The 27671-nt window shown below is 45.0% G+C and overlaps 1 protein-coding gene across 2 annotated transcripts in view; it reads left to right on the top strand.

Moving 5' to 3' along the window:
• The window catches only part of TRAF3 (TNF receptor associated factor 3), a 118123-nt gene extending 95131 nt beyond the window's left edge, over nucleotides 1-22992 (top strand). For both annotated transcript variants that reach the window (XM_075615023.1, XM_075615024.1), the window contains exons 10-11: nucleotides 14430-14598; nucleotides 15570-22992. In XM_075615023.1, coding sequence (XP_075471138.1) covers nucleotides 14430-14598; nucleotides 15570-16141 — 741 coding nt within the window. In that variant the 3' untranslated portion in view covers nucleotides 16142-22992. The remainder of the gene's footprint in view (nucleotides 1-14429; nucleotides 14599-15569) is intronic.
• The last annotated feature ends 4679 nt before the right edge of the window (nucleotides 22993-27671 follow it).

Here is a 27671-nt window from a genome sequence, read left to right as displayed (position 1 = left end):
ACATTAAAACATTAAAAGACTTTAAATTACCAAAATATATAATAAAAGGAGCTCAAGGAAAGGGATTATATTATAAAAAAGCCTTCAATTCAAAGTCTATATTTAACCCCCTTGGTGAGAGTGTCTTCAATTCATAAATCCAGTATGCTTCCCGCATACTGGCATGATTGAGTCTATTCCCACCTCGGGGGCCAGCTTGAACCTCCTCAATGGCCTGACATCTTAAGCCTATAGGATTCTTATTATGACATAAAAGAAAGTGGTGGGAGACGCTATGTGTGACTAGTCCTTTTCTTATATTGTATACGTGTTCATAGACACGTCTCTGATAGGATCTCCCCGTCCTGCCTACATATTGCAAGCCACAAGGGTATTGCAGCAAATAGATCACAAAAGTTGAGTGGCAGTTAATAAATGTTTTTATCGGGTAGGTCTTAGAGGTGACCATAGATGTAAATTGCCTAGCATTTTTACTAAAGGAACAAGCCACACATTTTGCGCAAGTGAAGAACCCCGTGATTTTCCCTGTATGTTCTGATTTGTGCTGTTTGATAGGACAGCTAGGGGCTAGTTTTGATTTTAAATTATTGGCCCTTGTAAAAATTATATTTGGTTTATTGGGCAAAATATCCACCAAATCTTCATCTTTAAGTAAAACTAACTTTATAATACCGATATAAATTAAAAAAAATACTTGTAGGTGTCCGATTTGGGTTAAAAGAAGGTATCAATTACCCAGATGGTAGGTCCTAGGAGAGATTTCCCCTTTAAATAGGTATTCTCCATAACAGCCCACTACTAAACTATTTGGCTTCACCAGCTACTGTACATGTATTATCAAGAATGAAAGAGCTTTGTCATACTAGTTCCCCTTTCTTTCCCCTATATCCTATTCATTTGAGTAATTCAGCTTCTTACAAAGACCTTTCTGGCAGTAACCTGATATCACACTTACGGAATGCTGACTTCAATGTGCAGTCCAGAGAAAAAAGCAACTCTCAGGTCACTTTCAGTTTCCATGTTCAACTCTGTTGGGTATGAAAGTCCCCCGATTCTGTTGTTGAATGCTCCATTCATACTTGTTCATATTTCAAGGATTAAGGAAGCATATGAGTAGCTCGATGGCTGATAATTAACACCTCTTACATTAACCTTGGCCCCTTGCAGACACACTTACCAGAACACCCTCCTACTGTCTCTGTACATTCTTCCTAACAACCAATTAGATTCTAAGCTCTTCGGAGCAGGGACTCCTTTTCCTAAATGTTACTTTTAAGTCTGAAGCATTTCTCCCCTTTGTGTTATTTCTATCTTATTATGTGTTATTTATATCTTATTTATATGATTGTAACTATTACTGCAGTGAAGCGCTATGTACATTAATGGTGCTATACAAATAAAGACATATACATATTCCCACCAAGTAAAATGTGTAACAGATTTAGAGTCTCAGAACTGTCTGTCCGTCGGTTGCATTTGCACAATGTGAATTATTTGGGACCGGAATTTGGGAAGTGTATAATGGTGATAACCTCGCCGTCATCTCTTATAATGAGAGTTTATGGAATCTCTAGAGCAGCAGTGGCCAACTCCTCAAGGGCCACCAACAGGTTGGGTTTTCAGGATATCCCTGCTTCAGCACAGGAGCCACCTGTGCTGAAGCAGGAATATCCTGAAAACTGGACCTGTTGGTGGCCCATGTGGACTGCAGTTGGCTACCTCTGCTGTAGACCAGGGGAGTGTAATCTTTTTCTCCTGCGCCTCCCTGCTGGCTGTCCTCTCCGCGCGCCCCCCCACCCCCCATTACCTTGGTTCCCCGTGTCTGGGCGTCATGACGTCACGTTGCCAACGCAACATCACTTACCCCAACGCCGCCTTGGCGACGCGTCTCCAGATGCCGGCTGAACCAAGGTAAGTGACATTTACAGAGGTCTTCGCCGCTTCCCCAGCATTTAATGTAAGTGCCTTCGGGAAGCGCACAGGGCCTCTGTAAACCTTGCGTACCCCACAGATAATCTCGCGCCCCCCAGTTTGCGCACCGCTGCTCTAGACAAAACTCTATTTAGAGGCTAAAGTTAGTTTCATGTACTCTTAAAGAAAGCTTGCACGTCTAAGGAACAGACAATTTTATCTGAAAAACAACATCTTCATCTAAAAAAAAAAACCAACTTACTATTTTTGGTAAACACTGATGTTCTATTGCGTGTGACCTTTTAAAGAATAATTGTATATGTTGGTTCCAAAACTTAAAATACAATAATAGATACCCATCTCGTGGAAATGACGAGAACCCTGGAAAGATCCAGATTCTCACACGGAGGTTGCGCTACATTTTGGAGTGAACTTCCTGACAGGAAACAAGGTGTTTGTGTTTTGGTATCAAATGAGACAGTTCTACCATTTTAATAGCATGCAAATGTGTCTTTGTTTTCCGTTGATGTGAACAGGGGGTTATTGCTAATCTTGTTTGCTCGGCCCATTGATCAGGTCCGTTTTATTGATGCCTGCTCCATATTTGAGATCAGTTAGATTATGATCCAACGATAAGGGAGAGATTGGGGCAGTCAGACCACACCGCACCTTTCATGTATAAGGGCGGTTCTATAGTGTTTTAGTTGGCTGAGATTAGTCAGCCTTTCTATAATGGTGCCGCGCGCGCACACGGCAGTGTGTGTGGAACCGGCCGGCAGGGGAGAGGATGAATGTCACGATAACTTATGACAAGATATAATGAACACCAAATATCTGGGTTGAACTGAACGAGGCTTAGATATAATAAAATATAATTTATTCCTTAAATAAGGTGAACACAGCAATATAGTACAATTAACAGACAAGAAGGTAACACTTACTTAGGGTTGGGGAATGGAGAAGTATCAGCTAGCAATTCTCCATCAATCCGGTGACATTCCAGGTGGAATCAGAAGCACAACTAAAAACTGTAGGGTTGACACAGTTTATATACCTGTGCAACCCTATTCTTAACATTGAACACAGCCTATTGGTGAACAATTATCTGTATCCACTCTCTAATGTGGCGACACAGACTAACCCAGGCCCTCAGGTAACAATTAGACTGGCAGAGTTTGTTGATTGAGTAATACTTAATCCCTAGACATTGGGTAAACAATCAAGGCAGTTAGCTTTTTGATCACCGTGCTTAGGCTACTCAGCCGTCTGGCCTTCATGACCTATTTGCATAGCAAATGGCGTCTGCATTTTCAGAACAGATCCAAAATAAAATACATATACACTTTAATATCTACATATATTAATAAGTTCCATTCTGGTGGGCTCAGTGGGTCGACCTTTGCCAGTTTTTAATGCCTACAGTGACTCCACATATTGGCCAAATATAAACTCTCTGTGACCTCCAGAACTGGAGATACAGAAATGCACTTTAAAACATTAAAATACAGGCTTATAATGAAACATGGGAACAGGGGAACATACATTTTCAAGGTATAACAAGGTGCAAACCACATCCCTGGACCGCAGTCCAGTTAACCCCTTGTCTCTCTGGTGAGGTCAGGGGATGGCCATATGGGGTGCAACCCCTTTAATACCGGGCCACCCCCTTTCTCCCTCTACAATGAAGAAAAAAGAATTTGCGCCGCTGAAATGTGTGTGTGTATGTACAATGTTATTAAAAAAATGTTATTAAAGTATTTATTTCGAAACTTATTTAAACACACACATACATATAAACACACACATATATACATACACATACATACAGTACCTCACTCGCTCACAGCATACACACAAAGCGTGCGTCACGTGCACGCGCGTTCACACAGCCACGCGTGCGCGCACGGCCGCGCACACTATAGAACGGCCCTAATGTTGACAAAAGGATACAGTTTTGTTCAAAACAAACAGATTTCAAAACACTTCCGTTTGCATTAGTGATTTCGTTTTAACCCATTAAGCATGGAATTGCCTTTTAGTTTAGTTTGATCCTAGGTGAGACAGCACATGGAATCGGCTGATTAAATAACATCACATATTACCAGTAAATCCCTTGAGACATACAGTAGAGAAATGGATGGTTTTTAAGTGAGCGACCCAGGGGGCATTTGCCCTCCGTGCATGTAGAAAACCCCATCATGTTGCCGGGAATAACTATCTTTACTACAAGTCACTCATTCAAAATCAAATGTACATTATACCCCCTGAGATGTAGTAAAAATGCAAATGTTTTCAAAGAAATCAGCCGTTCTGTGTTTGTGAAACTGCAGCGTCAGACTGAGAAATGACTGAAGCTGCTCCTCATGTTCGTACCTCGCTCCGTCTGCTGCTTTACATAAAGAGAGCGGAAATGTACTCAATTAATAACCAGCGTGGCTGTGAGTAGATTCTGCGATGTAGGGATAATATGAGAAAAGAACATTACCGTGATTTTCTGTGACAAAAGGTCACAATTCAAATGCAGAATCACAGTAAGTAAATGGACAGTAATTCTGTATTTGATGAAGGTGTATTAACACATTCAGTGTCTCTGTTCAACGTGTCACTGATAGAATGTAACATTTGGAATTCATTGGGGGCAGCATGGCTGTAGAAAGCAGCTCGTGCAGGTAAAGGCGTGTGAAATTTATTATAGCGCCTTTCTCCCAATGGGACTCAAAGCGCGTCACAGCTGCAGTCCAGCGCGCAGAACACAGCACATGGGAATGTTACAGACACCAGTCCCTGACCAGATAAGCTTCCCATCCATGTTTTTGGTGCCTGATGCACAGGGAGATAAAGTGATTTGCCCAAGGTCACAAGGAGGTGACACCGGGACAGGTGTCCTTGGTTTACAGAGTCGGCGTCTTTACTCACTAAGCCACTCCTCCTGGGTGAATATATAGCTGAATAATCAAGGCCCACATTTGCAGCCATTCACGGCAGTTTCAAATGAATGAGGGGAAACGTTTAGCTAAACTTCCACTGGGACTGGGATGACTGGGAAAAGCAACACTGAGGACTGGTTTCTGTTCAAAAGAGAAAGTGGGGGCAGAGGAATAGCCATGTGGCAGGCACCAGGATAGATGGACACAAGTTTGCCTCCAATGCTACCGTGTATAAAAAGGAGAGGCCATTCACTGTGCTGTCTGTGATATTCGCGGCACTGGGAGAGTTTGTTGCTGGTAGGGTTATAATCTGTAGGAGGGGTCACAGAAAGCTCTGATGCTTAAACTCAACATTATTAGTATTATCGTTTATTTATAACGCGTTAACATATTCCGTGGCGCAGTAAAATAGGGTTGGAGGACGAAAAAACAATAAGTAACAAACATACATTGTTGCAGTAGGTAAGGAGGGCCCTGCCCCAAGGAGCTTACAATCTATAAGGAAGAGGAAACATGGGGTACAGGGGATAAGCAGGTTGGTGTGTTTCTGATAGCTGCTTGTTTATTGAGGGAGTTGGCGCTGGGGAAGCAGTAAGTGGGACTGTGCAGAGATGGAGCTGTGAGAGCAGGATAATGTGTGAAGATGGAAAGGCTTTAATACTTTACCCATCCCAATAATCGAGCAGCTGTAACAGCAGCGAATGGCGACACCCTTTGGCTGCCCTTCAGCTGACGCCAACTCGGGTGTTATGTCCCATAGATTCTTTGGTGGAAAAGAAACGGCAGCACACAGGACCTCGCACATGTAGGGTGAAGGACTGATAAACTCCAGGTGGGCCTTGAAGTCTGTCTTTTGCTCATACTGTTAACCCTTTCCATGCTGTCTTAGTGGACAGGGGCAGTGAAGGAATATTGGGGAGCCTCTCTTAGGGAGACACCTTTGGGGGTGACTTGGGTGTTCTGTCCCAGATATGATGACGGCAAAGTATTTAATATATACTCCAGTGAAGTGCTGCTTCCAGGTACACACTGCGGGCAGAGTCATGCAAGCAAACGCGCGTAGTTGCTAGGTAGAGTGAGAAGCGAGCACAGAAATTTTGGGGGAAATGTCTTGGTCTGGATGTTCCTCTTCAGTTTCTGCTTGAGCTACGTATGTGGAGGTGCAGCTTCTTGTAGTTTGAATTGTAGTGATTAGCTGCACCATGCGGTTACAGGAATGTACAACACATTACCATATTATTAGTTTGACTAATTAGGATAGTGCTGTGCAGACTGGAATTACTGCTCCCTTTTCCGTTGGTGTCCCCGTCATGCCGGTTAAATTGTGTATATTTATAATAAAAAAAAATATTCCTTGTACCTTTGCTTATTATGCACCTTGAAAAATGACCTGTCAGAATGTATTTATTTCCCATCAGTTGCGCTGACTTGCCACAGAACTGCTTTCACTCCAAATAGTTATGAACATGACGGATGCTGCCTATAGCTGTTTGTGTTGTGTATTAGAAACCCTTCCCCAGTTGTTCTCTGTGCAGCAGCGGGGGAGCTGCTGTTGGCCTGTAGTCTGTGGCTATTTTTGCTACTGTTTCTGCTTGTACCAAATTCTTCTTCTACATCACTGCTCTGTACCTGTGGGATGGATTCTGGATTACACAGTTACCCTATATAGTACCATTGCTTGTGACAAAGAGGAAAGCTGGTAAGATCCATGTGTTACTAAGCGTCTCCATTAAATACTCCGCTTATTTGCTGACTTCTAAATACAAGGTGGAGGCTCATAGACTGACTCGGATACATGTTTTAGGCTAAGGTCCCGCTGCCTCAGACCACGCGCCCGCACTGCAGACAGGCGGTGCGTGGAGAGGCACTTGACCGCTATTTGCGGTCTGTAGCGAGCTGGAGCAGGGGGGCGTGGCCAAAACGGGTCAGGTGGGCGCGGCAATGATGTAGGGGGCAGGGCCATCCCACTGTCTGTGCCAGGGGTTCCCCCCCTCCCCGCCCCCCCCCGTGCATCTGCTGACACTGCAGACACAGAGTATGAGGAGAGAGTCTGTGGGAGGGAGCAGGGGGGCTCCCTTGGTGCTGCAGCTGCTTCCCCCTCCCCTCCTCCCCGAAGCCTCCCCTCCTCCTCTCCTCATTGGCTCACAGGCACACCACGTGACGCGTCGCCGCTTGGGATTACAATTCTCTTGCATCCCCTGGCGGCTGACGCGTCACAGCGTGTAGTGAGCCGTGCAGTGAGGAGGGACTGGGACCTGCTCGGGAGGGCACCATCCGATGGTGAGTAGCGCACACGCGGCCCCACGCGCCGCCAGACGCAGCGGGACCAAAGCCTTAGATTTGGGGTCATATGACTAGTAGTCCAGTTTATTATAAAGAGATTGATTTTCAGATGCACAATAAAGCTCTGAATTTGCCTTCCTGCAACCCCTGCCCTGAGCTCCCGGTGACATGGATTTGCCAAATCCTCAGTTGTGTGTGTAGTGCTGCTAGGTGCAAATGAGGTACTGTTAGGTGTGGTTTTGGTATGGATTATTACTGCCAGCAGGTACTAGTTATAATATTGTTATATTCTACATAGCTGACAATGTTTGCAGTGCTGTACATAGTTGCGGTTTTTCAGGCACAATGAGTTCCTGTACCAAAGAGCTTATGATCTAACTTTTTCCAGTTGTTCGTAGAAGATGAAGCGACATGCCCAAGGTTTTTCAAAGATCGCTAACACTGCTCCGAATCCGGTTCATCCACTTCACTGGTAGTATTCTTACCACTGAGCTACTCCTTCAGTAGTATAATGGGTAATGAAGGACTATAATAAGTATCATTGATCATTCAGATCTCTCATGAATGCCACCAGTATTTTCTTCATCAACACTATTGACTCCATCAACATCAGTTCTTTATAATAATAGTTCACCCCCCTCCCCCATTGTATAGCACTGACAGTGTTCACAGCACTGTACATAAAGTTTTTGCAGTCACAAGTCTCTGCCTCGTAGAGCTTACAATCTATGTTTTCAGTGCCTGAGGCACAGGGAGATAAAGTGACTTGCCCGAGGTCACAAGCAGCTGACTTTGGGGAATTGAAGGAGGTTCCCCTGCGTCAAACTCGGGGCGCCTTGGCTCCTTCATCCCTAAGCACAATCAGTCATCTATTTGCATCAGGCACCATAACCAGCGTTCTATATTTTGTTGCCTTTTTGGGGTCCTCTTCTTAAGAGGGGATTTAAGGAAGGTATAAACGGACAATGACTTGAGCAGTGTTAGGCGTTTGCATATTAAAATAGCAATCTGACAACTAAAGGTTTCGTCTTTCCCCATTTAAAACTGGTTCTTAATGGGAAAAAAGTGAGGATTGGTGGGAGTGCTACCCCATCGAAAAATATCGGAACTCACCAGGTATAGAAAAAATTAAAAAAAAAGTTTATTAATTACATACTAAAAAATTACAAGACAAAAATCTCCTCCCACGCGTTTCACACCGAGTTGGCGCTTTCGAAAGGAGTGAGACTATATATTACATTACAATGCTCTTTCCTTGAGCTTATATTCTGTTTTTTTTTCCATATACTACAACTGGTTCTTGTCCATTACAGATTGATCTTATTTTCTCCGGGAGACACGGCTGCTTCTTTTCTTACCCAATTGTGGTGATTTGTACTGTAATACATGTTGTGTTCTCCTGGATTGCTGTATTTCATATCCCAGTCTGATTTCTTCTGACACAGCTTCCTGGAGTACTAGTACTTTTAGTAATTAAGCCGGTTAAAAGACACGGGTGAATACTAAGAAGCGGAGAATAAAATATATATATACAACCCTGCCTCAGGAGTCCCAAAAAAGTGTCTGCGATGAACTGCTGTAATAAAACAAGGAGGGAAAAAAAGAAAAAAACATTATACTGAAGCAAATATACTTACAAACCTGGTAACCCCTCTATTTCCACAGTCTATATGTGCTATGGGGGTGCCAGAGTCAGGCCTCCCTTCGTACATCATAATTGGACCCCATGAATAAAATCAGATGAGACTTGTGTGTATATTAACCAGTGCTTACTGACCCGTGGACAACCTTAACCCGGTGGCCCTTACTCTTAAAGAAAACACTCTATACTTAACACTATATATATATATATATATATATATATATATATATATATATACGAGCTTGAGACAAAAGGTGGCACTGAGTGCTCATTTGCATGTCATTTCCCAGAATCCCTTGCTGCAGTGGAAGCGCTGTATGCTGGGTGACAATGGGAAAGACAGGGTTGCAGACCTGTCTAAGACATGCAAATAAACATACAGTAATATTTACAGTGGCTATATATATATATATCTGTATATACACACACATATACATATATATATACACACACACATATACATATATATATATATATTACACAATAAATGAGGAAGCTGCACTAGTATCTTAGTTCCTTATATTAGCCCCTGTGTCCAATGTGAAAGCCACTTAGGCCAATATTATTGCCAGCACTGCGTTGGAACTCTTCTCTCCGGAATATCATGTGGTTGCGTTGCACTCCTGTTAAGGATGAAACATTTGGGAGATATACAGGCAGGCCTCTTTTTACAACGCTTCGCTTTACAACGAATGGCTTATCCAACGCTATGCAATGCATACTTATGTTCATTTTTACAACGCAAAACGGCTTATCCAACGCTCTTACGACGCTTTGCAAAGTTGTTTATGTGTATATAATATATATATTATATAATATAATATGATATTATACTATATAATATATTATTTTATTAAATTACATGATATATTATGTTATATTATATATATAATACAGTATATACACTATATAATGTATGTGTGTGCTGCATATCTTATTGCCCGAGTAAAATATTTTGTGTATTTTAGCATTAAAAATGCCTTCAGGAACGGAACCTTTCATTTAAACAGTGTTCCTATGGGAAAACGTGTTTCGCTTTAAGACGTTTCGCTATCCAATGCCATTTTGAGTAACGCATTGTGTTGGATAACCGAGGACTGCCTGTACATACACAAAGGATACTGGAAAGTGTCTCCTGGCTCTCTGTTATCCACTTAAGCTTTAACAGCCCAGCAAGTATCTGGATCTCTCTTGCTGCGGTCTCTACTCCTCTCTCTTTGTGTGTAGGTGATGTGTTTCTGCTGCCGTTTCACATTCTCTCTTGTATTGCAGTCTCCCACAAGCCTCCTCTTCCATCTGTGTGGCAGGCTGTGCCTCTTACACCCCCTCTCACTGTCACCTTGGCTGTCTCTCCGTGTGCCTCTCAGACTGTCACTACCTATCTCTGTCTCTGATGGACAGTTGGTCTCCAGATTCTATCGGTTGTTCTTCTTATCCAATCCCATACCTGCTGTTGTGTTGCCAGGCAGGTCAGGGACATTGCCTCTTATTCCATATCACGCCATGTGATAGGTGAAGCAGATTAATTCTGTATTGTCCATAATATCCATATATTTGTAGCAGTGGCTACACCGGAAACACCACCAGCTTAACTCCGATGAGCTGCCTTAGTGGGCTGAGAAGCACATTTTGGTTAGTGCATATCCACCTCTAATATCTTGTATCTTGTCATGCAGGAAGGACTGGGACAGCGCAATGTCGTGTGGCTTCACTCAGAATATATTACAGAAACTCATTTATGTTCTGCTGTCAGCTTTGTGCTTTATCAAACGCCTTCTTTTTTCCGTTTTTGATTGAATAGGAATATACTAAACTGAAAAAGATTAAATACATTCCCAAAATGCTGACCATGCTTGGGAAATGGGATTCAGATTTGCTTTCATATTCTTGAATACATCCATCATATCTGGTGGTTTGCTTTAGGAGTTGAGCATCAGGCATTGGAACAGAACCCAGCCATAATCACTGCACGAGGTTCCTGTGGAACATGTACAGTAGGAACAGCCACACTGGGCTATCCATTCCAGTTCAGACTGTCCGATAAACGCTCTAATAAGTGGGGAGCAGGGGGTCTCAGGAGCTGAACCGTGTTCATTTTAGCTCCGGGGACCCCCTGCTTCCTGAGATAATCGCCTCCGTAGCGGGTGCCGGTAGCGGCTCCGGGGGTTTAAATGACCTGGTCACGAGGGGCCAATAGGAAGTCGCAAGGGACGACGCACGTCTTTCTATTGGCCTGCGGGACATTTAATCCGCCATTATGTTCCCCTCCACACACAGCCCAGCCAGAGCTGCTACCCCCTACGGAGGGAAGCAGGGAGTCCCCTGAGCTGAAATTAATGCAGTTCAGCCTCAGAGACCCCCCCCCCCCCGGCTTAAAAACTATTTTTAAAACAAGGCTAGCGGGATTGCTGTTTTAAAGGAGTTTGTTATATCCTTAAAAATGCTGGAAAAGTAACTTAGGGATAAGATCACTTCCTTATAGCGGGGGAGGGGGATCTGCTTTGATTCCCTTTGCCAGCTCTGCCACACAATGACAGCATTCTAAAAGAATACAATGTTATAATGCAAGTACATCACGGATCTTTTCATTTACAATGCTTCTTTTTTTTTTTTTGTAACTTAAATTTTATTGTAGTTTTTCCAAACAGGTGAAACAGAATACAGTATACATTACATTCATTTTTTATGTCAGCTCGTGAGATATATCCCGGTTTTTCGGGCCCTACTCAACCGGGTTGTTTTGGGTGGACTAGCAATAAAGACAACATAATTTACATAATACAATTAATTCAAATTGACAAACACAAAAACAAAATAAAATTAGTAAAAAAAAAAAGGGGGGGGGGATGGGGAGGGAGTAAGTGGCGGCGCGGCCGAGAAAGGAGCATCCACTCGTGTTAGGTCTCTCCACCGCTCCTAGTAAGGCTCTTTGTGGGTTACGTCCTCTCCAGTTTATCACCTCTTTAGGCTTTCTGTCTATTTGTCTGTGTAGTCGTCGTGAGTCGAGTTTCCACTCCTAACGGAGAACGCATCTGCATCTATCATAGCCAGATTGTGTTCCTCTCAACCCCGGGGATATCCGTCTGCGCCAGCCAAGGCGTCCATACTTTGAGATAATTGGTGCCAGTGTCGTTAACTAGACTCGTCAACTTTTCCATCTGCCAGATAATCCACAATCGATTTCGAATCTTTGGGATACTTGGAATTTCGGGGCGTTTCCATAGTGCTGCTATCTCGCTCCGCGTGGCTATTGCAAAATGTGCTATTAGTTTGTTGTTTGCTTTGGACAGGCCCGTTAGTGGTCTATTCAAGAGGAATAGCCATGGGTCTGGGGGAATAGTGAGGTCGAAGACCCTCTGTATCCAATGTCTAATTTCTTCCCATAGTGGGGAGATCCGCGTGCAAGACCACAGCATATGTAACAGATCAGCCGATCCTCCGCACTGCCGGGGGCATAGTGAGGAGGATCCAGGCACGAACTTGGCTAATTTAATTGGGGTGAGGTACCACCGCATTAGGACCTTATATGCGTTCTCCTTTAGTGTGGTACATATGGAGCTTTTTGCCGTGGCCAGGTATATAGCGTTCCACTCGTCGTCTTCTAATGTCTCTCCCAGGTCTCTTTTCCATTGGGTTCTAAATGACGGTGGCTGTTGTCTAGAGCTCGCAGAATTAACTACTTCCTTGTACAGTTGTGATGTGAGTCCCTTTGTGTCGGTCTCTGCCAGACAGAGCTTTTCGAATGACGTCAGGGGGGGGTATGGGGCAAATTTGTTATAAAATGCTCGGAGCTGGAGGTACCTAAAAATTCTGAGTGGGGTATATCTTTTTCTTCTCTGACGTGATCAAACGTTTTAATCTTGCTATTGTACCCCTCCAGATCTTTGATTCGTATATAACCTTTTTGTTTCCAAATTGATGTATCTCCCTCCAGAAGGCCAGGAGCGAACTTGGGATTGTTCCAAATTGGGGACATTGAAGAGTTACTTGTGGTGAGGGAGTTTTTAGTCTTATTGGCCTCCCAGATAGACAACGAGTTGGTCATTGAGGAAAGCGGCATGTCAGCAGATCGTCGCGCTGTTTTAGGTAGCCAAATCAAGTTGCGTATTTTCAAAGGAGCGCAGGCAGCACTCTCTAATTCCACCCAGCGTTTTAGCCGTGGATTAGATTAGATTGCCATTGAACAATTTGGCTTAATTGGGCCGCTTTGTAATATGAGAGCAGGCAGGGTACCGCTAGGCCCCCCGCCAGGACAGATCTTTTCATATTTAATTTGTTGACTCTCGGTTTTTTACCTCCCCAGATAAATTTAGAGATTTCAGACTGAAGTGAGAGCAAATCCTTCAGTCTGAGTGGCACTGGTAACGTCTGGAAAAGGTATAGGATACGGGGGAGTAGGTTCATTTTGACGCTATGTATCCCACCTATCCAGGATATTCGTATAGAGGACCTTTTGTAGAATGATACCTCTTAAAGCTGCAGTTCAAGCTGCCGTTTATAAAAAAAAAAAATTCCATTCAATATGTGCATCAATACAATCTGCACACTGACAAGTGATTAAGTTGCTGACCGATCCGTTCTCCTATGATCAATCGGCGAAGATTCGGCTCGGGGGGTTCACTAAATGGCTGTTAGTGCAGCAAAAGAGGACCCAAGATGCAAAGTTCTGTGGGGAAGATCATATGACCAGGCAGTGACTGGATACCAATTAGTGCACTGCTAGAGATAGGGCAGGGCTCAAAAAGGGGTGTGCCAGAGTCTGTTTCAGAAGATGAAGGGGATGTGACTTTGTAAATGGTTGCTATAGAAACAAAAAATGCTTGTTACATTATAATACCTTGAAAATTGTTTTGTTTTTGAAAAACAAATGCTACAAGTATTTTCTCATGATAGATCTTATTTATTTAAAGAAAAGAAATAAAAACATGTAGGATATTGCTTGAACTGCAGCTTTAAAGTTGCAATCCAACATAGCTGGCCAAAATACAAATTTACGTAAAGAATTTAACTGTCCAATTGGCTTCCCTCAACTAATCAAACCATGCTAATAGCAAAGTTTTTACTACTTTCATTTCTTGGGGATTCTCTGTAGAAACTAGAAAGTGGTTCTTAATCATGTGTTTTCTTTAGCCTTATCCCAACTTGACCTTATTAGTGAGCCAATAAAGATACGGGGAGGTGGCTGGTGGCTATCCAAACTTTTGCTGAACACGCAGTAACATCAGAGGCGAGCAAATCCCTCCCAGGTTTCAGCTCACCGTGTTTACAGACCAACTTTAACAACTATTTGAAAATACTTATATGAGGGTAAAAAGAGCATTAATCACCCCAATGTAGCCACTTAAACATTTCACTTACCAGAACACACCATACTGTCTCTAAGTTCTTACCACTTAGATTGTAAGCTCTTCGGGGCAGGGACTCCTTTTCCTTGGGTTAATTTGATGTCTTAAAGCCCTTGTTCCCATTATGTTATTCTGTCCCATGTACTACTGCTGTGAAGCGCTATACTGTATAAATAAAGATATACATACAATGGCATTCATTCCCTTTGGTCCTGATGGATTGCCCCTATAGAAGTTCACGATTATTCAACATCGACAAACTCTCTTCTGGTGGTAAACTTAACAGCATTGTTTTTTGTGTTTGTTTCCTGCTCTATAAAGAGAGTTATAGAAGGCCAAGCAGACAAGCTGAAGGACCTGGACAAGGAGATTAGAAACTTGCGTCAGAATGGGGAGGAGGCAGACAGCATGAAGAGCAGCGTTGAATCCCTACAAGTCCGCATGACGCAGCTAGAAAGCATAAGCAAAAACGCAGCTGCTTGGAACCCAGGTGAGAGACCCCATCTTTCCCGCTCCATCTCTTCTTGACGATCTTTAGGATTGCAGATGTTATTACTAAATACCTTTCGCTTCCAGAAAGTGCTGTGACTGTTGACACATATTGAACTTGGTACTGGCGAAAAGGGTATTCTGGGTAGATCTGTAAGCTACTGTTATACATTCCACAGCACGGTAGTAACAGAGCCGTTTGCTACTGATGCACGGCACATATGGAATTCATTACCCTTGGAGGCTGTGATGGCAGATACAATAGATATGTTCGAAAAAAGGTTGGACATCTTTTTAGAAAGGAAAGGTATACAGGGATATACCAAATAAGTAAACATGGGAGGTATGTTGATCCCGGGAGTAATCTGATTGCCAATTATTGGAGTCAGGAAGAAATGCATTTTCCCCCTTATGAAACATCATTGGATGATATAACACTGGGGTTTTCTGTTTGCCGTCCTCTGGATCAATATACTGCAAGTATAAATATAGGATAAGTTTCTGTCGTCTAAATGTAGCATAGGTTGAACTTGATGGACATATGTCTTTTTTCAACCTCATTTGCTATGTAGCTATGTTACATATATTGAAGCGACATGCAATATCTTACCACTGTCCAATTTAAAAGGTCACAAGAATACACACACCTGAGGAAGAGGCAGCAGGTGCTCCCGAAATCTTACGTTTCCCTCAGCCTGCCACTTTTGCATTAATGTCTGTTATGGGCTTAAACGGTGCCCCTGCTTCCTGTAAGTGCCGTGCGTCTGTCTTGCTAGGTTAGTTAATTTAACAGCTCGTTAGAAGATGCTCCTCTGCAGAAGTGTAATTAGACTGCCATTAATACGCTTCCATGGATATTTCATACGCAGATCTTTTTATGCTGTAAAACCCATAAGTGCTGGAGCAGTGTCGCATTATGTTGGGTTTCCTGTGGGCAGTCCTCAGTCAGGATATTTCTTTTCCTCCCGCTAGGTGTGTTGGAAACCCAGATCAACCGCCATGACCAGATGCTCAGCGTTCACGATATCCGACTGGCGGACATGGACCTCCGATTCCAAGTGTTGGAAACGGCAAGTTACAACGGGGTGCTGATTTGGAAAATCCGAGATTACAAACGGAGAAAGCAAGAGGCGGTCCTGGGGAAGACCCTGTCGCTGTATAGCCAGCCCTTTTACACTGGATATTTCGGCTACAAGATGTGCGCAAGAGTCTATCTCAACGGGGATGGAATGGGGAAGGGAACGCACTTGTCGCTGTTTTTCGTGATAATGAGAGGGGAATATGATGCTTTGCTTCCTTGGCCATTTAAACAGAAAGTGAGCCTCATGCTGATGGACCAGGGACCTTCACGGCGTCACTTAGGGGACGCTTTCAAGCCAGACCCCAACAGCAGTAGTTTCAAGAAGCCCGCAGGAGAAATGAACATTGCATCTGGCTGCCCAGTCTTTGTGGCCCAAACTGTCCTTGAGAATGGTACATACATTAAAGATGATACTATTTTTATTAAAGTGATAGTGGATACATCAGATCTACCAGACCCATGATACTGGAATAGACCGGCATGTTAGGTAGAAAGCAAGGCCAGCTCGGGGTTTTGTACGTCAGTCTTCAAAGAGAGAGGTCCCAAGGTTTGGATAAGGACCTCTTGTGCGGAAGCGGAAGCCAGGAGGAATCAAGGCATGGGGTCCAATGCACAACATAGCAACGTCTTGTGCAATGGTTTACCTCTCTGTATTGTCATACTGAGAATAGAGGAAAGTACAAGGGAAACTTAAGATCCGAAGAGTCATTTGCCGCTCGTGCAAATAAAGATTGTAGTTAGAAAGTGTTTTATTTTTTTATTTTATTTTTTTGGTAGGGGGGAGGGAAGGGGAAGATGAGGGGTATATTTCCACGACGAAGTTACTCAGGAGAGCAATTAAACATTTGATGTCATACCCGACAGACGTTTGCCTACACAATAATCAGAAAATCTATTTGGATGCTTTTTTTTTTTTTACTACTAATTATTCATTGGGAGCAAGAAATTACAATCTTTGGGTAAAAGTCAGTATAAAAAACAGTTGAAACCTGTCATAAATGTATTTCTTGTCCTTAAGCCTTTGAGTGCTGGAGTGTCCGGTAACAATGTAGCATTACTGCGTGGCATCGCTGTGCAGTTTCTAGTCGGTCACTCTAACACTGAAGGCCAAATGCCTTATGTCAGGGGTACTCAACTCCAGTCCCCAAGACCCCCCCATCAGGTTGCCGATTTTAAGGCTATCCCAGCTTCCGCTGCAGGTGACTCAATCAGTGGCTCAGTCTTCGACTGTGGCCGATTGAGACACCTGTGCTGAGGCAGGGATATCCTTAAAACATGACCTGTTGCCGGGGGTCTTGAGGGCTGGAGTTGAGCAGCCCTGCCTTTATATAGCCTCCATTCACCAGCTTGTTAGTCTGTGGTCACCAACAGTATTTAGAAGCCCCCCAAAAACGTCCTAGACCAGACATATCATCATTTACCATGTTACTAGCAGCCGTCAGCCGCCATTTTGTTTTCATGCCTGTGAATACGCTGAGATTTCTTAACAGAAAGATAAGACGTTTATCGCTCGTGATAAGAAATAGAAGCTATTCAAGACGCTATTATTTCTCTTTTGAAATGTAAACCAACAACACATGTCGTAGTTAATGACACAATTACACTGTTATTACGGATAGCAAAGCGCTCTTCGATGCTGTGCATCATGACCAGACTTCTATTTTTCACCCTAAACTAGGGCATTTGTTGAACTTTGGAGTTCGGAATAAATTACGTGAGAAGGTGTTGGTGGTTTTATGCCCTATGCATCCAATGAATCTATTGCTGCCAACGGTAACTTGCAACTACACCCCAAATCTTTGGGGCAGGGGGGAAAGTAGTGTTAATAATGTTTCCTTGGTGCCGTTATTAATTTAGCCGTAACTGTAGCCTTTATCTACATATCTTTGTCACGTCTTATCTTAATGCCCAGTATAGTCTACATCAGGGGTGGCCAACTCCAGTCCTCAAGGGCCACCAACAGGCCAGGTGTTGGGGATATCCCTGCTTCAGCACAGGTTGCTCAATCAGTGGCTCAGTAGAACACTGAGCCACCTGTGCTGAAGCAGGGACTAATTGAGCCACCTGTGCTGAAGTAGGGACTGATTGAGCCACCTGTGCTGAAGCAGGGACTAATTGAGCCACCTGTGCTGAAGTAGGGACTGATTGATCCACCTGTGCGGAAACAGGGTCTAATTGAATCACCTGTGCTGATGTAGGGCTTGATTGAGCCACCTGTGCTGAAGCAGGGATATCCCTAACACCTGACCTGTTGGTGGCCCTTGATAACTGGAGTTGGCCACCCCTGCTCTACATAAAGTAGGCATTTTGCAACTAAATATGGTTTCAAATTTCACTCAAGGTAACCACATTTCAAAGGTGCATTCGCTCTTCTAAAACTATCAGGAAAAAATGGTAAATCATTGATCTACTGAAGTTCCCATCCTCGGGCATATTAATTGTATAACAAGTAGACCCAATAAGCCGACCGTGCTCTTCCAACATGCGTCTCTGTAGCTCTTTCATCCTATCTTTGGTGTCAGAGGTTGGCAGTGCAGTGCATGGCACTCTGGCATCAAAAGTATTACTGCTTTGGGTGCATTCCTTTTCAGAGGCAATGAAACAAACGTTGGTTCTTATGATGTAGACCAGGAAAACAAAGACAGCCATCTTAAACGTGACCCACAAAAAAAATGAATGCTGTTTCCATACGTACAATATTCATTAAAATGAATGATTACAGTCAAGCATTTCGCTGTCAGTGTGGCATTGCCAAGCAAAATAGCAACATTGGCAGCAATGTGTGACAAGCCCCTCTGGTTGCTAAGGGGTTAAGAGTGAGGGCACCTTTGATATCGTGGACATCGATCCCCCGTGATCTCCAGACGCACCAGATTTTGGGAATGGCCAATAAAATGGCAAATGCGACTGTCCGACATTAACAGTCACGTGATATTTTTTTGGTTCTGCCCAAAACATTGTCGCTGAGAACAGGAGAAGAGCCGCTCATCTAGAAGGAATTCTTAGCCAAATGTTGAACGTCACATTAAGGGCCAGCAATATATATATATATATATATATATATATATATATATATATATATATATATATCAGAATTCATATATTCATTTTGGCACTGTAAGAGATGTGTGCAGAGGTACATAGAATGGAGACCGATTTGGGTGCAATTATATCTTGGCTTTATTGAGCCGGTTCCTTTATCCAGGCAAAAACAAGAAAATAACAAACCCCTATCCCTTTGTAAGGGCTAACTTACTTTCCCAGACCCTATCTGCAGGACTGGAGGGATATTCCCATTTCCAGCCTATCACCCCAAAGTCTCAGGAGGTACCTTAAGCAGGTGGCCCTCCATGTCAGTCTCTGGCAGGTTCCTGGGTCCTCTGTGTCCAGGCAATATAGGTCTCTGGGTGTCTTGATCTCAGCACAGCCTTTGTGCTCAAGACAGTGTCTGTGTGCAGGCTTCTCTGCTCTCCTTCTGTCAGCCCAAATGTGAGCTAAGGAATCTCTCCTGTGTCTCACATGAGACTTTTTACAGAGCTCTCATTAGTCCAGGTGGAGACTAGTCAATTGAGTGGCTGCAATTAACCATCTCTCTGCTGGATTCTCAGAGCTCTGAGGCTGGTTTATTTAAACAGGGATAAGTCCCTGTTACAGGCACATTTACCTCCTCCACCTGTAATCGTTATCCTTTTTTCTGCAGGTGGGTTTGCAACGTAACTGTGAGCCCACGCACACACGGGAGCTTAGGAAGATATTTAGGCCTACATGTACTAAGCAGTCTCCTGCTATGACACCTTTCCGCACTGGTAGACGCCATGGATGGGCTGTAAGGCCTCCGCCAGCACCGGAACGTGTCTTATAGCAGAACACTGCTTAGTAAAACATGGCTTTTGGTGTATTACTTCGCGTTATTTTATTGAAACCTGCTGGGGAATACGAATACTTAACTGATTTGATTGTTATGTCAGCTGTTTTAACATGACCTATTCACCTGTGACCACCTGAAAATAAGAACATAGAATGTTATTCCTGGAAACGTTACCGTTGTGTATATAAGTGCCGGGTACCCACACACATTTCATGGCATTCTAGGAGATGTAAGGGCTTGCTTCAGTACAAGATCTCGTCTTCCTTGTACACTCTGGCTGTTCTCTGCTAGCACAGTCAAGTCATTCTGATGTCCCCGAGTGTTAGGAGACATTTGATGTCACAACTAAAAGGTGCTGACTACTACAAGGTGCTTTTGGTGTAGGACTTTAATACAGCGGTTACTTTACATCGCACCTATTTACAGTCACAAAGCTTGGCGTCGATTAATAGGTCTGTTGGCTCAATTAGTTCAGCGAAGAAGAGCGCATGCAGGTAGCTTTGCACAATTTCTAACTGGTGCATGTAACACAGGGATGGCCTACTGCTGTCCTCAAGGGCCACCAACAGGTCAGGTTTTAAGTATATCCCTGCTTCAGCACAGATAGCTCAATCAGTGGCTCAGTCTTTGAGCCACTGATTGAGCCACCTGTGCTGAAGCAGACGTATCCTTAAAACAGGGATATCCTTAAAAATAGGGATATCCTTAAAACCTGACCTGTTGGTGGCCCTTGAGCACGGCAGTTGGCCGCACCTGGTGTAGCATCGCCTTTCAGGAGATTATCTTTCTTTGCTCTGCCGTGCGTATCACATTGTTATATATTGCACATGGTATTTGTGAAAGTGACAATATACCAATGAACGTAGCATTGCACAGCTGAGCGAATACCGCAACTTCAGCAGGAAATGATAGACGTTAAAATAGATATTCCTTACAAATATGAATCTTTAGATGTTTACTGGCATAACTGCTCTGTCAATTTCTTCCCATTCAAATGCTGCTAAGCCGTAGCCTGCCTAAAATTCCACTTCAGTGTATTGAGATTTAAGGTTTGCAAAGGTGGAACCGTTCATTTGCCGGGGCTTAAACGATAGGTGCCTCATCGGCAGTGGTTTCCAAACTTTTCCCGTTTTTTTCCGTTCCCAAAGTGCCAGGGCTGCTTTAAATCCTTGCAATATACAATATAGTCAATTAGAATGACTAGTTATCTCCCGATCCCAAATCACACGCAGGTAACTGGTGCTCACGTCAAGGTAAAAGGCAAAATAAGAATCCGCAAAAACTATTTTACAAGACCAAAATACAGAGCATAGCAGTGCATAAAAATGCTTGAGCGGTGTGTATGTTAGGGGTGAGTATGTGCATTTTGTCTGTTTTCTTTTCTCTGGCAGTGTTACAACAGCGGTGTACAGTAAGACATATTTTGCACACGTTCTAGTTACTTTATTTAATGCAGGGGTGCTCAACCTCCGTCCTAGGTTTGAAAGCAAGGGGTCTCCGGAGCTGAACCGCGTCGATCTCAGCTTGGGAGACCCCCTGCCTCCCGAGATACTTACCTTTGTAAGGGGTTGCTGGTAGTAGGTTCGAATGGCTATTTAAAGGTCCCCGCATCCTGCTGGTCAATAGGATGCTGTGATGTCATCCTTTGTGGCTTCCTATTGGCCCACAGGACATGGGACCTTTAAACAGATTTGAGATACTGGCATCACATTCCCATGCAAGTACCTCGGGAGCAGGGAGTCCCCGGAGATGAAATTAACACGGTTCGGCCCGGGAGACTCCCTGCAGCCCGGGAGACTCCCTGCTTCCCACGTAGTGGTATTTTCCCCCCTGTTATTTATAAGGCAATGGTCCTTTAAGGCTGGGCTAATTGGTTGAGTATCTGCTATTGAGAGAATTCTTGAGAACCTGGTCCAAGGACTGAGCTTTAGCACCTCTGATTTAATTCAATCATATGCACATAAAATGTTCTAATACTTGAAAACCAATATTGCATTCTAATAGCCAATACTAATTCAATTGGTGATATTACATTTGTAGCATCATTTTTTTAAACCCTTCCACTGCTGGAGGTGTTGAAACTTGATTGATGCACGTTTATTGCGACTGACCAATTTGAACTGTCCGGAGGTTTCCCTTTTGTCCTGCAAGAAGGTGCATTCAGAAAAGAGTAACCACGATTGCTGCTTTCGTTGAAATATTCAGGGATCTGTGTGTCAATGCAGATGTAAAGCAGACAAACACCACCTATATCAGGGGCGGCCAATTCCAGCCCTCAAGGGCTACCAACAGGTCAGGTTTTCAGGATATCCCTGCTTCAGCACAGGTGGCTCAATCAGTCTTCCACTGGGCCACTGACTAAGCCACCTGTGCTGAAGTAGGGTTAAAACATACAGAACACCTACAAGCTCAAATTGTCTTGTGTTTTATGTTATGTCTCTGGTTTTAACTGAAGTAGGGTTATCCTGAAAACCTGACCTGTTGGTAGCCCTTGAGGACTGGAGTTGGCCATGACTGTCCTACGTCAAAGGAAAGAATCCATTGGAAAGCCATGCAATATTTTCCATTGATGCATCTGCTGGAATGTTTTGGGTTTTTTTGCCCCAGAATTGCACCACTTTTGCACTGACACACAAACCCCATCTCAGACACTGTTATGTTCCTGATAGAAACTAAGGCTTGAGGTGTGGCGCGCTGGCCTTCTAATTTGTGAACGTTGCTGCTGCCAGAGAGGCCAGCCATCCAAAACGTTTGCCGGCCTCTCTGGCAGAGAAGGGATTGGATGGGCAGTACCACTTCCAACTGTCCTGCACGCTGCCAAGTGGCGCTGCACCGGAAACCGCCCGATTATGGCCAAGGAGGAGGAGACATTTCAGGCACTCTTTTCTTAATGGGAGACTTCGTTGCTTGGTGCTGTTAGACTTAAGGGTTAATTCTCCCGCCCAGATAGGGTAATATGAACCAGTGTCTTAACGTAATCATTGCAAAATATTAACATTGGATTGCTGATTTTTGGAAATGAGTGAGGAATATTTATTGTAATAAAAAGACTTGTTTAAACCTATTATAAATATAACATTTTGTAATCTTGTAATCTCTTGTATACCTGCTCTGTAATCCCCTCACTCTCCTGGTGACGCTTACAAGGAGAGCGTGTGTCGGGCTGTATTTTGGATCGGCCTGGCTTGTAACCGCTTATCACTCTAGTAGCTATCACTGTGTGTTCTCTTTTCTAACGTTGTCATCATCCCGTTCTGGCTCGGCAAAGAGGGAGAAAAACCTTACAAAAGTATAATTTATTGCTCACCGAGGTTCATATCGTTAATTTAATTTACCAGCTAGCTCCAATCTCTGGGAGCGGTGCTGTGCATTGTATTTATTTGTGTTTTGATGTAATTGCAATGTCTTGTATGTGCTGATACAAATAAATAAATGGTATTTTTTTTAAAATTGGGCTCCACTTTGTTTCTGATCACCAGGAGAGTTCATGGTCACGTACCAAAGACATTGGGATTTTCAATGATCCTTGATAGGCGAGAACCACATTGCACAGCATCGCAGGGGTTAAGAGCACCATAGTGGCTCCAGTTGTACTTTCTGATCTCAAATGCATTTCATGGGAACTTGCATTTTGCTGATGATAACACTTTTTTTGTGTGCAGAGATAGTTCAGTTTCAAAATTGAAAGTGCTTGACACAGGAGACAGAGAAATGTAAAAAGCCTGTGAGCCCCACGTTTTGTTTGCAGTTTGCACACCTACACACCTACTGCGGTAAACTCCAGCCTTTAGTACCCAGGCTGTGTGTGGTTTCGAGTCCGTTGGTGAGAAGAATTGAACACGAGTTTAAAGCTGCCGTCCAAGCAACGTCACATGCTTCCCCGGCGCCCACCAGCAACAGCCGTTTGCTCTGTTCCTGCTGCTATCGTTGGCTGAACAAGCACTTTGGCTACTGTCACCGCCGTCAGGACGTCTGCTGCAGCTGCTCCCACGATGTCGCCGCGGCCCTCCTCGCCCTCTGTAGCGGTCTTCCTCACGCTGCAGGAAAGTGTATGGTACCCGGGCAGGGTGCCCGGCCCGGTGAAATTGCACATTTTCACCCGGTACACGGCGAAATTCAGGACCCGGCCCAACACTACTTTGCATCTTTGGTCCTCTTCTGCTGCACTGATAAGACATTTAGTGAACCCCCGAGCCGAATCTTTGCCCATCAATCACAGAGAACGGATTGATCGGCAACTTAGCTAATGACTTATTGTGTGGATTGTATTGATGCACATATTAAAGGGATTTTTTTTTTTTTTTTTAAACGACAGCTTGGACTGCTGCTTTAAAAATGATCTTCTTGACCCCATGGATTCATGGATTGTGTAATCTGCATCTATAACTGGAGGTCAAATGGTTCCAGACACCTTCACATATTTAATTTTTGAGATCTCCAATCTTCCATTACAATAAAGTGTTTTATTATGTACTAGCTGAGAGACCCGGTGTTGCCCGGGATGTAATGTTCCCGCTCCTCTCCCCTTCCCCCTCTCTGTTTGTCCCCCATTCACATCAATCCAGTCCCCCCCCCCTCCCTCCTTTACAGCTCTGTTTGTCCCCCTTTACAGCTTCATGCAGTGTGTGTGCGTCAGTCATTGTGTGTGCGTCAGTCAGTTACTGTGTGTGTGTGCGCGCGCGTCAGTCAGTTACTGTGTGTGTGTGTGTGCGCGTGCGTCAGTGAGTGTGACGCAGAAACACAAACACACACACAGACTGACTGACGCACACACACACACACAGTCAGTGTGTGCGTGTGTGTGCCTCAGTCAGTCAGTGTGTGCCTCAGTCAGTCAGTGTGTGCGTGTGGCAGTGTGTTAAGGGCAGGGGTAGGGTGAAGGGCAGGGGTAGGGGGGGTGAAGGGCAGGGGTAGTGGGGGGTGAAGGGTGGGGGTGTGTGAAGGGCAGGGGTGGGGGGGTGAAGGGTGGGGGTGTGTGAAGGGCAGGGGTAGGGGGGGTAAAGGGCAGGGGTGGGTGAAGGGCAGGGGTGAAAGTGAGGCACAAATTGTTGGCAGGAGTAAAATGTCCCTCTCTACACACACACACACACACACACCGGGAGTGAGAGGTGGTGGAGAGTGGGACTGGTGTAGGAGGGCCGCGCTTACCCTCCGTCCGGGAGCCGGTGCAGGGTGGCGGCGCAGGTGGTGGGGATATTGCGGAGAGGTAAGGGTGCGGCGGTGAGGTAGCGGCAGTGTCTTTCCGGGAGCCGGTTGAGAGCGAGGGGGGAGGAGCCTGAAGTTGGCGGCAGGGGCAGGAGGGCCGCGCTTCCCCTCCGTCCGGGAGCCGGTGCAGGGCGCGCACGTGATGGGGGGGCGGGGGGGAGGACAGAGGGGGTGTGTGTGTGTGTCTCCGTCTCTCCTTTGGCCCGTCACTCCGCCTCAGGCCAATGAGAGGTGTGTGTGTGTGTGTGTGTCTCTCCGTCTCTCCTTTGGCCCGTCACTCCGCCTCAGGCCAATGAGAGGTGTGCGGGGGCGGGCGGGCCAAGGGAGCAATCTCATTGGCCTGGCCCAAGGTCCAATGGGATTGCCGCTAGGGACACAGACACGGACACAGGGAGACACATACAGACACGGACACATATGACGCTTTCAGAAATATATAGTAAGATCCGACAGGTTTGTGCATTGAAACTGCAGCCACAACGAGTCCCAGCTCATAAGAGGACACAATATAGATCAGAGGAGCCTGGTCCCAATCATTTTTTTGAGGCCAATTAAAAACAATAGCATTATATATTTATATATTTATTTAGCCAAATATTTCAGGGGTAGTTTAGCAAAATGATTTCCCGAAGCTGTGGCTTCAGTATATATATATATATATATATATATATATATATATATATATGTATATATGTATATATGTATGTATATATGTATATATGTATATATATATATATATATATGTAGCCCTTTTTCTGAAACTATTAGAGAGGGTTGGGGTTCCTTATGTAACCCTTTTTCTGAACACTCCCAAAGGAACTACTGGTCGCTGTATAACACCTGCGGCTCCAGGAGATCTGAGCCTCCGCTAGCTGGGAGCCTGGGGTAACACTCATACACTTACTTAGCGCAGCGCCTCCACTTACCCAGGATCCCCGTGATGTGAGATTCCCCTGGGCAAGAAATACACACACACACATGTGATGCAACCAACTTTATGTATTAACGATAATGAATGGCAACCTTATCACTCTATATTATAGCAATATAACCTTCACGTGTAATCTTAGTGGCCCGGCCACTCTCATCAGGAGCCACGTCTCCGTCCCCTCACCGCGTGCCCCACACACCGTGTCCATATATATTAAAGTGATGGTATAGGTTCAGTTCTTTAACCACTCGCTCAGTGTTCCTAAAGAGTTTAGCCTAAGGCGGGATCAGCGCCTGTTGACCGGTGTTGGTGCACTTGATGTTATAGTACCTTCCGGTCACGGCGGTGACCGGTACCTCTTCGCAAAGGGTCAGATGAATCACGGTCTGCCTCTTGGTCTTAATGTCCAGCCATGTGGTCCCAGACGACTCGCCAGCAACCTGCTCCGCACGCTTGTCTCTTTGTCCCTAGCTGTCTACACAGTAAGGGTGATGCCGCTACTACTATAGGCCGTCCCTGCAGCACAGCAACCTTTGGTGTCTTTAGGGAACACTCCTAGGGTCCTACGGGGTAGCCTGTCCTATACAGGTGGGTCACTGACCCCCTGCACCCACACTACCTCTCCCTTCACCTCCCGGATCCCCTCTGACTACTTCTCCCTAACCTCTGCAGCAAACGCACTGCACTCACTCTGAACCTGCAGCAACCCACTGCACTCACTCGGTACCTGCAGCAACCCACTGCACTCACTCTGAACCTGCAGCAACCCACTGCACTCACTCTGAACCTGCAGCAACCCACTGCACTCACTCGGTACCTGCAGCAACCCACTGCACTCACTCTGAACCTGCAGCAACCCACTGCACTCACTCTGTACCTGCAGCAACCCACTGCACTCACTCGGTACCTGCAGCAACCGCACTGCACTCACACGGTACCTGCAGCAACCGCACTGCACTGCACACACACACTGTGCCTACTTGTCAGCGCTCACAGCACTGACAGCCGTGACACTGACAAGACTGCATACTCACACCTAGGGGCAGGGTCGCTAACCTAGGGGGCGTCCCTCAGTACCTACCCACTACCCTGGTGGGGATTGGGGCCTGCCTGGGATCTGGGGAACTACCTTACCTGGTGTAGGAGCCACTTGCTCCCTACACCCTTCCTTCCCCTTCCTGCTCCCAGCTTCAACTGCCAAACGTGGTCCCCGCAACATTGTAGCCTTCCTCCACAGGAGAAGCTGCAAAACTTTATTTGCTGCCTGGCTGCACGTGATGTGGGTGAAAGGGCAACCCCCAGAGGCTGCTGGGAATTGTAGTCCACTCAGGACCTCTTTAGCATTGGGACCGCGTGTGCTACCCTTACTGCTCCTACGCGATCCTGTAATGGCTACCGCGGTGGTTCTACGCATGTGCGACCTCACGCCCACCTTAACATTGCTGCCGGCACTCCTGGCACTGTACAGCGCGTGCGCGACTACACCGCAACCGCGAGCAGACACAATGGCGGCCCCCGCTAGCCGGGTGCGCCGCAGAGCCTCGGAGCGCTCCCTGCTCCGGCCCCCACCTTCTTGGCGTGCCGGCGGGTCCATCGCTGCCTCCGGCGGCACCCGCGACCGCTCGGCGCGCAGGCAAGGGGGTCTCTGGAGGCAAAATAAGACCGGTGCTACACAGTAGGTGACAATGTGAGCAGAAGATCTCACATATTACAGTAACTGACTTACAGAAGCTGCTGGATTTAGACAGTTTGCTTGAGTCCAGCTCTGGTTTGTCATCACATTCCTAGGTTTTGGGACCTAATCACTATAAATCATTAGCATCACGGTTTAGTATTATGTCCTGTTTGCTACAATAAGACAAAACAATCATTAATGATGTGTTCGTCTTTTATGAGTCTTGCAAAAGTACCTACTTTTTGGTGCCTAATATTCACATGGAAACTTTGCACAGAAGGTGTGTAAATGTTGTATAAAATAGCTGCAGTTCA

The sequence above is a fragment of the Ascaphus truei genome, chromosome 9 (assembly GCF_040206685.1).
Source record: "Ascaphus truei isolate aAscTru1 chromosome 9, aAscTru1.hap1, whole genome shotgun sequence".
Classification (NCBI taxonomy): domain Eukaryota; kingdom Metazoa; phylum Chordata; class Amphibia; order Anura; family Ascaphidae; genus Ascaphus; species Ascaphus truei.
The sequence above is the reverse complement of the archived record's forward strand: the minus strand, read 5'-3'. Positions and strand labels throughout refer to the sequence as shown.